Below are 14,663 nucleotides of genomic sequence, written 5' to 3'. Positions count from 1 at the left end.
GTAACATAAAGAGAAAACACTAAGCTCATAATAGCAGTGCTTTCTCATATGAAAGACCTAACTCAGATGTTTACAGACATTTCTACATAAAGAGTAGACAAAGCATATAGTAGGTTTGTTTTACTCATATTTATCCTGAAAATGTTTTTTTTATATATATATATATATATATATATATATACACATATATATATATATATACACATATATATATATATATACACATATGAGTTCTCTTACCAAGATCCTTATATAAATAAATAACCATGGCTGGCTCTCAAACACCTGGAAATTTTCTATTTTCAACGTAAAAATATGTAAAAGCATGCTAAATTAGAACAGAGTTACGGAACAGAAAATTTACCTGACATAGACAATCTTTAGAACTATTCACATAATATGCCACTTTATAGAATCATATTATTAAAATGATTATTTTGTAAAAAAGTGTGATCACTAGAGTACATGCCAAAAAATTATTCGTATCCTTATTTATAGCCTTTTAAACTTCGCCCCAATTTGTGATTTTGACAACACAGTTGAAACACGTTCTTAAAAAATGGCAGAAAAATCAATGATCATGGATATTTACAAGGGAATATACTAAAAACTCCAATGAAAAGCGTAGTAAATAAGCTTTTCTTTCACTCCCAAGTTTGTCTCCAGAGAATCCTACTCTTTGGTTATTGAAAAGGAAGTAGTAACCACAGAACAAACTATATACCTAAGGAGGTATTCTTAGAAAAAAAGTTTTGCCATATCATTTTGCCAAAAACAGGAATATTTTCATATCACCTCTGCAAAACTCTACTTCTTTGTCCTCTGAACAAGGTATTAAACATGGGTGAGTAGATTAGAAGGGGTTTTTTCATATTATCAGCACCAACACAACTGTAAAAGAGGACAAGACCATTTTCTGCCAAAGCTAATATATTTTCATGATGACATTCAAAAAGAGTTCTCCAGCACACAGAAGGTACTTATTACACATGCTCTATACAGACACGTCTCCCCAGAAGGATCTGAATGCTCTACAAATTCTGCAAGTAAACTGTTGTGCAGGCAGGTTTTAGAAGTGGTACGTGCTTAGGGAAGGCTCTGGATGTCACCAGTGAAAGGAGCAGCTCCCCTCCATATTAATTTTTTTCTTTTGATTGAGAAAGCCTGACATATCCATATACATGAAGAAACAAGACAGGTGACAAGGAAAATGTCAAAACGCCTGTGATTGAACTAGTGCTGCCTAAAATATGCTGCTGTTATTAATTTGTAAAGATTCTGAAAATGTGAGATCATGAAAAGTTATTAGACCCAAACTGATTTTCCTCCTGATACTTCACAACCTGAATGAAGGAAAGGAAGTCAGGGTGAATATCAATAGATACAGATCAATAGGCCTGTTACAGCCTGTTATAACTGTATATGCAGGACCTCCTTTACACATGACAGGTCTTTAGCATTCTTTGGTCTTTTTGTATTTTTACATCACAAGAAATGGAGAAAAAGTAGACCTGAGAGACTCTCTCTAAATATTTACCTTCTTGCATGATCTCATTCAGTGAAGTATGTGAACTGCCTCTATCTACACAGTCTCAAATAAGAGGTGTTTTTCTACATATACAAAGGGTGTTTTTTACCCATGCATTAAACTCACTATTATTTAAAAATAAATAGTATTACACTACTATTAGCATATTGCTATAATTCTACTATACTAATAGTACTAATACACACTACTACACTACATACACACACATACATATATACACACATAAAAGACTATGTTGGTTAATTTCAGTTTATATTTTTGCTGGTGCAATGAATTTGAAATAGTGTTAGAGCACTGAATGTTCTGTTAATTTTTTGCAGTTAAAAAAAAATCACTGGCACTCCAAGTATGGAATGGCTACTATTATATTATAATTTATAAATGTAAATAATAAAGTTAATACTCCCAAAAGTTTTAAAAGGTACACACAAATACATGATGTATATGTGTATATACAAACGTGTATATGCATGCATCTCTCCTGGGTTGGATGCAATTTTACACTGAATAAATAAATAATTAATGACTGAAGAAACAAGCTAAAGACATTTTCTCACCCTGCTATTGCCAGCAGATGGCTAAAAAGGCTTGGTGGTCTCTAGGATGGAGTGCAAATCAGGATATCTGGATTAAACCTACCACGAAAGGGTAAGAACACAGGCTCTCCAGTATGTTTCCAGTATGTTTTGTAAGTGGAAAATCAAGATAATATCTATCCTCACAGGGATGTTGCGAGCAATTGATACCTGTAACCTGCTTTGAGAATCTTAGTTTGAAGACACTATATAAACACCAAGTACTTCAGTGCTAGGCAAAACAACTAGATCATTTACCAAGATCAAGTGCCAAGGGAAAAGTCCTACTTAAAGAAGTTACCTTTAAAAATGCACCCTCTCTGTTTGTCCAGGTAGATCATTTCAATCATGCATTACAGGCACAGGGGAAAAGGCATAATGAACCCCACCAAGGCTTAGATATTGTAAGCAGAAATCCTGGGCAGCCCAACAGCCAATACAACTCCACAGTCAGCACATGTGCTGAAGCAATTATGAAACTCAAGTGGAAAAAAAATAACCCTTTGGTATAAAACAATATGATATAGTAGTGAATTACACAATTGAACTTGGATAAATTTCACATGACTGATGCCCATTTAGCACCAAATTCTCACACTCTTCATCATATCAGGCAGTATTTTGTCATAGATATTATTTTATGTCACAGCTGTCCAACTTCAATGTGTCTGGGTGTCACATACTCCCCCAGGCTGTATCTGAGGGGACCACACTCCGCAAGGGCAGCACTAGTGGGGGCCACAGGCCCTCTAGGCTGCATACTCTGCAGGAATGAGCAGGCCCTCCCACCCCTCTCCCTCTTCTGCTGCATCACACATGTAGTTGGACACTCCGCTGCCTGTTACAGAACCCTGCCTCATCTTCCATTCCCTACAGACTCCCCTGTGGCACTATGCTGTACAGGAGCTCTGAACTCTTCGCTCTCCAGCACTGCAAGCTGCATTGTGCTGCACTGCCCCACTCCCTGGGGAGGGGTATGCAGCAGAAGCTGTGGGAGGAAAGGAAAGCACCAAGACCTCAGCTGCTGCTGCTGTTGCTGCTAGAGCAATGGGCAGCAGCATCCTGGTATGAGCCTGGAGGTCACATGTTAACCCATCACATGCCACCGGCTGGACAGCTGTACTTTGTTACTAATAGTCCCAATGGTTACAATGGAAGTAACTGTGATGCAGGATATTATTTAAGAGCATTAAAATTTTGTCTTTATGGAATTAACAGACTGGAGTTTACACTGAGGTACTTGCCAACTTTACAGAAATTCTCATTTCAATGACTTACAATTCCATAACTATCAGGCACAGTTGTATGTTATCTTATTAGGTTTAGAGTGTTTAAACATTAGGAAGAAGCCATTATATATTTACAGCAAGATAAGTTTTTTTTGTTTTGTTAACACATATACTGTAACAAAAAATTGTTAAGTAATTTTAATCAAAATTCCAAATAGAATTCATTTGTCAAATGAGAAAAAAAAATGTGCCAAGAACAGTAACAGCCAAGATAAAAGGGGACAAAAAAGAGAAAAAGGGGTAATATTCTTTGTTGTCATCATTCCCCTCTTCCCACAGCCCTGTAAAGCCCACCTTTTCTCCCTCCTCATAAGAAAACTGCAAAGTAGTAAGGTTGGAGGTAGGACTCTGCACACTGTGGGGGGGCTAATTCATTTTATTTATATTTTTGCTAGTGCCAAGTATCTGGGGTGATGCTGAGGAACTGAATAGTCTTGATATTCATGTGTATTTTAAAAAAAGCTGTCAGTAACAAGTGCTATTTATTGCACTTTATAAATCCAAATAAATAGAATTAAAATTGCCCAAACATTTTAAATTTATACATAGACACCACCTCTCTTGGATTCAAGTTTATACTGACTTGACTTTAAACAGAAGAAGATCCAATGAAAACTTTGGACAATATTCCCAGATGCAAGACTTAAGCATGTACAGGAGCATAAACACATAATACTTGCCTTTAGGAATTCCAAACATCAATTTTCTACTCACGTGGTTACATTCAGCTTGTGGAAGTTATTTCTTGTGGAACATTTCTTACCTTGAGCCTGCAACTTTCTTAGCAGCTTGGCATCACTGTTGTCTAGAAATTCAGCACTACCAACATTTGGAGGTCGGCCTTTGCGACGCCTTATTCTTGATTCCTCTCTAGCACGTTGTCTATCTGGATTTGGTGGTCGCCCTCTACGCCCTTCCATGGCCCTGATACGGGGAAGGACTTCCTCTTCCTTCAGAAGACACCACTGCATGCCCTTTTAATTAACATATTTCATAGAGGGGTATTATAAACACAAGTCAAAGATAACAAAATGCATATCTACAAACATATACATACATGCACAAACACATGTCTACATATGTATATATTTATATACACATGGAAGCAGCATTAGACTAGCCAGTATTATAATGACAGTAGTGACACACGGCCATTGCATAGTTATCATGGGATTTATCACAAACATTTGTAAAACTTACCAGTAAGCCTTACAAGATCTCAACACCAGTTTACTCAGTGAGGAAACACAAGGTTATTACATAGCATGCGTGCTACTACTGCATTTTTTCCTTGTTTTCTCTTGCCTAAATAACCTGTTCCTCAACTTAGCTGAGGCAGAATAAAAGAGCCTGGAAACTTGAAAGTAAATAGCTATACTTTATAGTCAAATATTATTGGACAATGTGATACGAAAAGGCTTGACAAGCTATTCATAATCATCTTTGCTCAACTGGCATGTATACATTATAAAAAATGTTAGGTGTATAGACAAGCAGGAAAACTAATCAATGTTCACATTACTTTCTGAGCATTAGATTTCTCAGCTTTGTAATAAAAGAATATAAAAAAGCACAGACTCTGATTTCTATTTTGCAGTTTGATTCAGTGACATTTATTTTTCATCTGCTGAAAAATTAATTTGTCAGCCAATGAGAATTAAGCATTCAACATGGTTTGAAAAAAAGTTTTTAAAAGTTTTCACATTTTTAATAATCTGTTCAAACACAGACATAGTAGGGCAGTTCTGTGCCCTGGGCAAAGGTGGCACACAGAGCCGTGCCAGCTGCTTCACTGCTGCTGGCAACAATATGTCTTGCTGCCAGCTGCAGCAGAGGCTATTTTTCTGCCTCCCCCTCCCCAAAGGTGGCACCTGGGGCTGCTGCCCCACTTGCCCCTTTTTTCCCCAGTTACACTACACTACTGCATTCAAAGCTTTGGAAACTTTATGGTTTCACTATGCAGAACTAGTTTTTCATTTCTTGTTATTGTACCTTATCTGTCATACTGAAATCCTACTGCTACAACTATAAAAAAATTTAGCTTTTAGATAGCTTTCATAGAATTGACACAAGAAGGACCTCATATTGTGCTATTAATCAAAACAACTGCTCAATCTATTTGAACTTTCTTGATTGACCTTAATCTATTTCAAGCTGTTTTTTGGAACGACAGGACAAAAAGATAGCTAACAATCCTTCTACAGTGCACTATGATTTACCTAATGAAAGCTTGTCAAGGACTTTGAAAATGTCTGCCAAAGTAATCATGAAGCCAGTACCTTTTGAAAAAACACAGTTGAACTGCATCCATCTGCCTTACTGAATTTTGTAATTAAATACACAAGCAAATAAAAATCAAGAATTCCGCACCATTTCATTGGCTTATTTTGTCACTTGGCATTTTCATTATGCACGATAATCCTTCATAACATAGCAGGAAATGTTTAATACAATGTTCTCTGAAGGCAATGATCTTTTCAAGATAAGATCCTCAGATCCAAAAATTTTGTCAATAGCATAGTTGCAGTGATTTTTCAGGCCTCAAGCAGCTACGAAGGAAAATCAGAAGAGTGAATACTGTACTTAGCCTGTAAACCTTCCAAAAGGCATATGTCAACTGGCATTAGGCTCTTCAACACAAGACATGTTTAACTATAACTGCATATCCAAGTGCAGACTTCATCCTTGTTAAGAACTGGCTGAGGACTTCTGAATCCAAAAGCAGCATCTTTACCACATAGGCCAAAGAAGCATCTTCATTGTCGGTCTGTAAAAGTATCACTTATGTGCATACTATGTCCTCTTTCAGGTGTTTAGCACTTTCAGGATTTTGCCTTACAGTCCATTACAAACTATTTAGAGAGAAACTTTATTTATGTTTTTAGCAATATAAAATAGATTAAACAAGTATCTCTTTATATACCAGTGATTCTAAACCAGGTTACCTTTGAAGGATACAGCGGAGCCTGGCCCTTGTACAAGCACTGGCTCTTCTATAGTCCAGCACCCTGCATCCAACCCCAACGTCCTATAGACAAGAAGTGCCCCTGGCAAACCATTCCACGTGGCTCTTCTCACCAGCTCGAAGAACATGGGAGGAGTGGGGAAACAAGCAAAACTAAAAAGGGCAGACTCCTACCACTCCAGGTAGCCTCTACACTGACTGCCCTGGCACTCCAAGCAGCACATTCTGCTGTGTCTGGGAAGACATTCAGATGCCCAAAGGCTGCGCTTTTTCAGCATGGCTAGCTCCCCTGCTCTTGGACCTGTTGGAAGAGGCTGCAGGGAATGGTGGCTCTGGCTACCAGCATTCAAGTTCCCAGAGGAGTGGCCATAGCCACATGGGTTGTGTTCACTCCCTCAGGTATAGACCAAGGGCAGGGTCCTGGGCCCCTGATGCTGTTACCTGGCACCAGCCTCCATGCCTCCAGTGACCACTGTCACCCCCCTTCCACCTACAAGGACAGGTGTCTCCTTCACAAGTGTAAGGATCCAACCCAAAGCTCCCCAAGCTACCCTGCCAAGCATCTCCCGCCAGCACTGAGCACTGTGAAGCCTTCCTTTTTTCAGGGGTGTCCTGCCTACTTCTGTCCGCTCTGTGAAATCTTTTAAGAGTGCTGCAGGGTATGAGAAAATAAGAAAGAAAGAAATTAATTTAAAACAGGGCACCACTCAATTCCAGGAAGTTACGGAGAGGTGCATCAAGTCTAAAACTGAGAACTACTGATCTATACTAACTTGAAACCTGGCATTTAATTTCCTGTAGGCTTATAAGTGATAAAGGAAAAATACAGAACAAAACTAACAGAAATACAACAAACAGCATCAGTTATGGTTCAAGAGGCAGCTAAAGTTTCACATCCTTGTGTACTTGTATTTCCTGTAACTACTGGTATCAAGACCAAGCTGTCTATACCGTTTACTATAGCAATTCATATTCTGGTAACTATGGTCACAAAGGAACAATGCATACTATACTTAGGTGCCTCTTACTGCATTGAATTCTATGGGCAGGAGCTTCCTAGTGGTATACATTAACAACAGAAGGTTGACTTATACCATGTCAGAACTGGGGTAACTGGCCAGGCAGCAAATCGAAGGAGGTGGCAAAAACTGCAACACAAACCTTGCATATGCTCACTGGGGGCTGCCTCTGAAGCCTGTGCATGTGCAGAAGTGAGTAGAGCAGTCCTAGCACTGTCAAACTGCAGCTTCAGGGCTCTGTCTGGTGCCTGTCTTCACCGGGTCCCAGGTATGTTACAAGGTAGGAAGGTAAATTTTTACACCAAAAATTTTTTGGTGTAAAATCTATGCTCTGGTTCTAGGTATCAATTTTATTCAGTTCTTTAGTGTACAGAATGCAAAAGTAACGTGCAGGACACAAGACTGCTTCAGAACAAGCTACCTACCCCAAGTACCATTCTGTCTTTCCTGAACTGCCACAGAATACTGGATGACTACTGACAGACGGGGAAAAAGCTGGCAGAATCTAGTTATCAATTTGAATCATTTAAAAAAGTTCTTGTCTTCTGAGAACTACAGCTTATTCAAAAACAGGGATTTGGCTGTTCCATTTACATTCTTGAATGATTTAGTACTGACTTTTAGTTGCATCTGCAACAGGGGCTGGCGATGTTTTTGTGCAGTGCTAAAAACACCTGGAAGCTCAATTTGTAAGATGTTGGTGCGCCAAGGAAAGACACTGGGTTAGCCATGAGAGACCTGATCCTTGTTGTGACAACGCAGCCATAACCCCTTCCCCACTGTCCAACATGAGGCACACGTACCAAGCAAAATGCCTTTGCATGACACTCTTGGCACGTATGCCGGGGGTTGCCTACCCCAATCTATTAGGATGACTTTGTTATCAATGAAAATACAGTTCCCTCAATAAAAGGAGGCAGACAGATTAACTTCCAATCAAAACACTTCTCTCCTTCCACCCAGTCTCTTATGCAACCACACACAAACTTTCCAGTCGCTCCAAGTTCTTCTGATAATCATTCTTGATACTCCACATCTTCATACAACTCATCATAACATTACCCGTTACATTCAGCCTAAAAACTGTTTGAAACTTTACTGAATATTTCCTATTTTCAAATTAAATGTAAAGCTATATCACACATTATGCCTTCTTCTTGCAGCACTGAGCCATAACGTGGAAGCAGTGTGGCAGGTATGCCAGCATATAAAGCGATATTGCACATCCTGCACACTGCCTTGCAGGTGCATGGGCTGGAGTATGATATTAAACTGGGTATGATCTGTCCATTTTATTCTCTTAAGGATAGGTTTTAAAAGGTATTTAGGTGCTTAAAGAAATACACAGGCCCCTGGCTGCCAATTCTAAAAATCCCATTAACTACCTATCTGCCTATTAAGGCACCTAAACACCTTTAAAAAATTGGCTTTTACTGTGTTTTTTGGCAGCAGCACCTGTAATCTTAGATTCTGCAATTCTCCTCTTTACCAATTTTTAAAAAGACATAGGATAGTAAACAAAAAACAAAAACAACACCCCCAAAGATCTGCATGAGCCTAAGTCAGCACTTAGCACGGTTTGGCAGTGAAAAGCCAGAATGACCCAGCTGGGTCCTATCAAGGCCAGTGCTAAAACCTGGCTGCTGCCATAGTCAAGCCATTGTCACTTCTCCTTGCCTCCTGGCTTTGTTACAGCATGGGAAAGCTCCCTGCTGCCAGGTTGTAGCACAGTGTTGTGTTGCACAATATGGGTAAAGACCCCACTGCCAAATGCCAACGAGGCCCCAACACCATGTGCCAAAGGCTGCCCAACCCTGACCTAGGTGACCCAGAAAGACAGTGTGGTTATAGGGCACCAGTCTGTAGTCAACAGCACACAGGGCATCTCACATCTCTGGGTACAAAGAGAATTATCTTTTGAAACATTTCCAAGTGTAATATAAGTAACAAAAAGCAAAACACTTCAAAATATATCTAATTTAAAGAAGTACTCATTTGGAAGACTTCAGCCATTCTTGGAACATTTCAAGGGGCTTGTATGTTTATATGACTCGCTCTTTCAAAGGTGTCTAAAACATTTCAATTGTTACTTCTGGCCACACCCCGATTCCTCAGCTGAACGACCAAGTATGCATTTATAGCTAGCTGACAGAAGGGTGTGAATCCAGGCCCAGAATCAGTTACGCCTCTGAATCCATAGCCAGATGCCATAACCGCTGTTGCAACCACACCCTTCTGGTATTAAGAAAGCAGATGTTTAAATTCCAACTACATGTCTAAGTTCCAACATACAAATGTTATGAAAATAGTGAAAACAACTGCTACTAATTTGTAACTCTACCGTAACTTGTGTTTCTTGCTGGTAAGCTAACTATATAGTAATGTTAACTAAACAAACAAACAAAAGCTATTCCTAAAACTGGACTGGTATCATTAGAGATGTTCCATAAGCAAGTAAACATTACCACTTCTTTTGGTGTTATGAGAAACAATGGAAAATCAGTAGAAATGCTAAAATTAGTATAAAAAGATTTTGTAAAATCAATTTCTAAGAACACAATAAAGAAACAAAGGGTAGTATGTAGCGATTTTTAAAAGCTATACAATTGTAAATGACAGAATCTTTAATTTTACAAAGAAGCTGTTCTGTGTGCATACAGTTATTTCTTGAAGGTTTGTATTATGTATGTTATATACATTTTAACTTTTTTTATATATAACTTTCTATATAACTTTTTCTGTATGTTATATACATTTTAACTTTTTCTAAAAGTTTTCAAAACAGATGCAAGCAGAATATTTATTCTCAGGTAATGGATGAAAATCTCATGACATAATTGTGGTACCATTGAAAGCCCAAATGACACAGCTGCAAGATAACAGAGTATTTTAGGAATAAACAAAGGATCTTCAAGCAATTTTGCTTTAATTTGAAAAATAAATTTTAATCCCATCTTTCTGCTTCCCTCCCTTCTTCCTGGAGAAAGAAAACAGTGGCATTCCTTCATTATGGAATAAAGCTAGAGTGTCCATACGAAAAGATGAAAAATTGTTTTCATTTTTAATAATCTGCTTCTAATTACTTACCTCAATAATTTACTCAATATATTTATTAACACTATTCATTCCTAGTTCTTACTTTAAGATTATGTATGCCTTGTTTAAAAAACTGGACCAGTCTAAAAATAAATTGCAACTGCCAACTCTATCAGTTTCTTTCATTATACTGATACCTTTTATTATACCACCTCAAATATTCTTTGTTTCCACTGAGAGGAAAAAAAATCTAATTGAGCTATAAAAATTTTAGATTATCTTGCTTTCAAATCCTATTTAAGTTCATTGTACTGAATATCATTAAGAAATGCCACTGTCAATTGCTGTAAGAAAATCTAGGTATATTTTAACCTGGAAGAGTTAGATTGAAATGTTCTGCTGTCTACAACTCATCAAAACATGTCCTGATTTTTGCAGTTTATCTACCTGAAGTCATCATTTATTTTAAATTCCCTTTCAGTATGAGTGAATGAGCTCCAGATATCTCCAACTCCTCTTGAAAAATAAGAAGCTACTTTTCATACTAAGAAAAATCTTAATAAGAAAAAACTAAGAAAAAAAACAATATATTACACTTAAAAAAATAATTTGTCATGGGGCCACATATTTTGCTTCCACGGAAGTAAACGGCAAGAATCTTGTGGATTTTAGTAAGTGCATGTACTAGTTCATACTTTTATTTGAATCTTTTTGTCTTTCAGTTTGAGTTTTCTGATGCCTCTATTCAGATGAAATCTATACAAGAAGCTGGAGTATGACGTGTCACCAGATCTCAAACTAAACCAGAGAAAATATTAAGAAGAAAAGCAAAAGGATAGAAATTTGAGTAAAAGGAAAGAGCAGAAAAAAGAAAGAATTAAACTCTGAACATTCTAGGTATCAGCAAAGACATAAATATAAAATATTGGTACTTTCAGTATTTAAAAACTTCTGTAAGCATGTAACTCATTTTAAATAAGTAACAGTTAAATTTTTTGCTATTATATATTAGCATTAATTATTTAACTCAAAATGTTTACATGATGACCTAGTATTATCAAAACCTGATGAAGTATATTTTAGAACAACTTAACAATTACAAGCTCTTGACAATATATTTCAATTTATTCTGCTTTTAACAATATTTTCCTTTTTTAAATTCTGGCCTCTATATATGTAAACAAAAAATTACCAATTTAAAAAGCTAACATAATGCCATGCATAAAACAGTTATCAGCAAGGATATATTAAATCTGTTAATATTTTTTTTTATTACTAAAAAAACAAAAGTAAAAGATACCTTTCCTAATTTTACTGGGCAACTAATTTTTTTTTAATAAAATTTAGATTTCTACTTACAAACATTAGAGTTTTTAATGTTATTTCTGATAAAAATCAAGGAAATATGTAAATGTTAGAATTTCTGAATATCAGGTAAGGAAGGAAGTGCAGAGGTTTAGAAAATCAGTTTGACATGGATCAGGATAGAGCCTGTGGTTGCCAATGGAGGTTAGCATATTTTATAATTTATTGTAACATTCACAAGTCAGCTTCAACATAGGTTGTAAGAGAAGAGGTGCTAGAGACAGAGAATAGATATTCTACGATCACATAACAAATCAATGTTAGGATAATGTTTTGTATGTACCAGCAGATAGACACTAGAATAAGAAATAAACTCTGGGCTTATAAATGTAAACATATAAAAACATACCATATTCACTGGAATACAAGACAGCCTTGACATTAAGACCTCTCTCCAATAATTAGATTCTGCACACAGAAAATTTATAAAAGTATTATAATTTTCCATGTATGGAATCTAATTATTAAAGGATCTTAAATTCATCCCCCTTCTACTACAGGCAGTGGGGGGAGAGGTGAGGACAAGGGTAGTAATGGAGAAGGCAGTGGGGGGACTGACAGGTGTGGAGCATGTGATAGGACAGGTAGTGGGGAGGCAATAGTAGGCAAGCAGTGAGGAGGCGGGAGGACAGGCAGCTTTCCCCTTGTTGCCCAGACTTACCTCCCCTTGTACCTGCTTCCAGCAGCCTCAGGCCAATGATCTCTGCACCCCCTGCTCCCCCAAACCCCTTCACACTGCTTCTGCCTCCTGCAGCCTCAGGTCCTCATCCCCACTTCCTCCCTCCCCAAAGTCTCTACCTCCCACCTGACTGCCCCCCTCCTTGCTCTGTGCTGGCAGGGTTCATCCTAGCTGCAGCCTGGGATACTGAGCAAGGCTCCAGCTCAGCCCCACAGTAGTGTGTGGAGGCGGCACTGCTGCTACAGGGCCAAGCAAAGACGGAGCCTGCCAGTGAGGAGCAAAGGTAAGGAGGAGCATGGCAGAGGGGGAGAAGCAGTATGGAGGGGAGATTGGTGCAGCAGGGTCTTGAGGCTGCAGGGAAGGGTAGCAGGGGTTGCCGAGGCAGCAGGCGGCAGCTGCAGCTGTGGCTCCGGTTCCAGCTCCAACCCGGGGTTGGGGCTTGAACCACTGCTGCTGCCTGCCCCTTTGCCACTTCATACTCGAACGTAACAAGAGGGGCTTTTTTCCCCCCATGTTATATGGGGGGAAAACTTGTCTTCTAATCGAGTAAAGATGGTATATAAAGCTGAAAGTATATTTATACCATGCTGAATACATAAATCTGAAAATACACTACTGTCACTTGTACGACAATGTATGACAACGCAGCGCACGTTAACAAATAACATTATTCTATCTAAAGATGATTTCGTCCCATTACCATGCACATTAACTTTATAATAAAATAGTGGATCCACAGCAAACTATCAGATGAAATTACTTACCTATAATAACAGTTGTTCTCCAAAGCTAAACATCCTATATAGATCCACTCTAATTCCAATATCTCCCAAATGCAAATACTACTAGAACTCTCTGAGATTCTGAAATAGCTCCTTCCTCCACTCAAGATAAAGGTGGCAGCTTTGGATTTCAATCTAAGGAATCTGAAAATTCATCCTGTTGCTTGCTAGGAAGTTGTCTTGGAAGTCAACATTTATTATCCAGTTACATATCAAGTGCTAAGCTCGTCTATGTTTGAAAGGCTGGTTGAAAAGCAATGTTTGAGTAGTACACTGTGGGAAGGAACTAACCAGAACTTCTGGGGCCTGTAATGCAAGGCAATTGCAGTACAGACATTTTACTGCCCTTTCATTCAGTCCAGTGTGTGCTCCTTCCTGGCATTCAGTCAGTTCAACTAACTGGTATGCAGGAAAGATGAGCCAGCTGCCAGCTACTCTATCCCAACCATCAGTGGTGCCAATGGAAATGCAGTGTTTGCTCTATTTAAATTCTACACTGTATCTGCAGAGGCACAAAGGTAAAGGCTTCTCCCTTGCCCAGCTCTATTGAATAGACATAATTCAGTCATGAGAAGTTTCATGCACAGAATCGGACACCACAAGAGAGGCTCAATATCTTAACAGTACATGTTGTGGAGATGCGCCACCCTGGATGCAATAACTGTAGTGAACGCATCAATTCTACTTCCCCCTGCGCTAATACAGGGTCTTCATAAAGTCCTTATGCACTTTTAAACTTAGGTTGTGCACAAGGACTTTATTAAGACCCTGTACTTATTTGCCCCATTTAGTTGTGCATTCCAGGACACATTTTCCTCTTTCTGAGTAAGACTACTTTAGCTTGAACAGAATCTAGCAGAAGTTAATAACTGGATCTGTTAAGTGACAATTAGAGAGATAGGATCACCCATTCTCTAACCTACTCTCAATACAACATCCTGTACTATTTTGGTTTTTTTTTTTTGAAGCTTTGCAGTACCAATGGTGGGTGAAGTATGCAGCTTGCACCCAAAGGTGACACGTTAAAGTGGGAAGAGATAAGTAAGCAGACATTTTGTAATAAATACTGATGGAGAATACACAGCAAACAGACAGGACAAAGAAAAACAAGGAAAACTACTGACATTTTGCTATGTTGACAGTGTGTGGGGCAAATTAAACCAAGGCACTGAAGTTGTGTGTATAGTGCAATGCAATGCCATGTGAATGGATACCACAATGGCACTGCATGTATTAGCTCCCAAACCAGATGCCTGTTAATGCCAGCACTGTGCACAGGCTTGTGGGAGCTGTAAGAGAAGTCTGTACACACTGCTGCACCAGACCAGCTATAATGCTTCTAGTTGAGGAGATATATACAGAGCTAGCATGGCATCTCAGTATGGCACTGCTTTACGCTGTACT

The 14,663-nt window shown here is 38.4% G+C and overlaps 1 protein-coding gene across 16 annotated transcripts in view; it reads right to left on the bottom strand.

Annotated features, from left to right (window-relative positions):
* The window catches only part of BAZ2B (bromodomain adjacent to zinc finger domain 2B), a 327,194-nt gene that overhangs the window by 88,301 nt on the left and 224,230 nt on the right, over positions 1 to 14,663 (bottom strand). For all 16 annotated transcript variants that reach the window (XM_019522327.1, XM_019522336.1, XM_019522329.1 and 13 more), the window contains one exon: positions 4,177 to 4,387. In XM_019522327.1, coding sequence (XP_019377872.1) covers positions 4,177 to 4,387 — 211 coding nt within the window. The remainder of the gene's footprint in view (positions 1 to 4,176; positions 4,388 to 14,663) is intronic.

Source organism: Gavialis gangeticus, unplaced genomic scaffold (genome assembly GCF_001723915.1).
Source record: "Gavialis gangeticus isolate Ggan-Ray unplaced genomic scaffold, GavGan_comp1, whole genome shotgun sequence".
Classification (NCBI taxonomy): domain Eukaryota; kingdom Metazoa; phylum Chordata; order Crocodylia; family Gavialidae; genus Gavialis; species Gavialis gangeticus.
The sequence above is the reverse complement of the archived record's forward strand: the minus strand, read 5'-3'. Positions and strand labels throughout refer to the sequence as shown.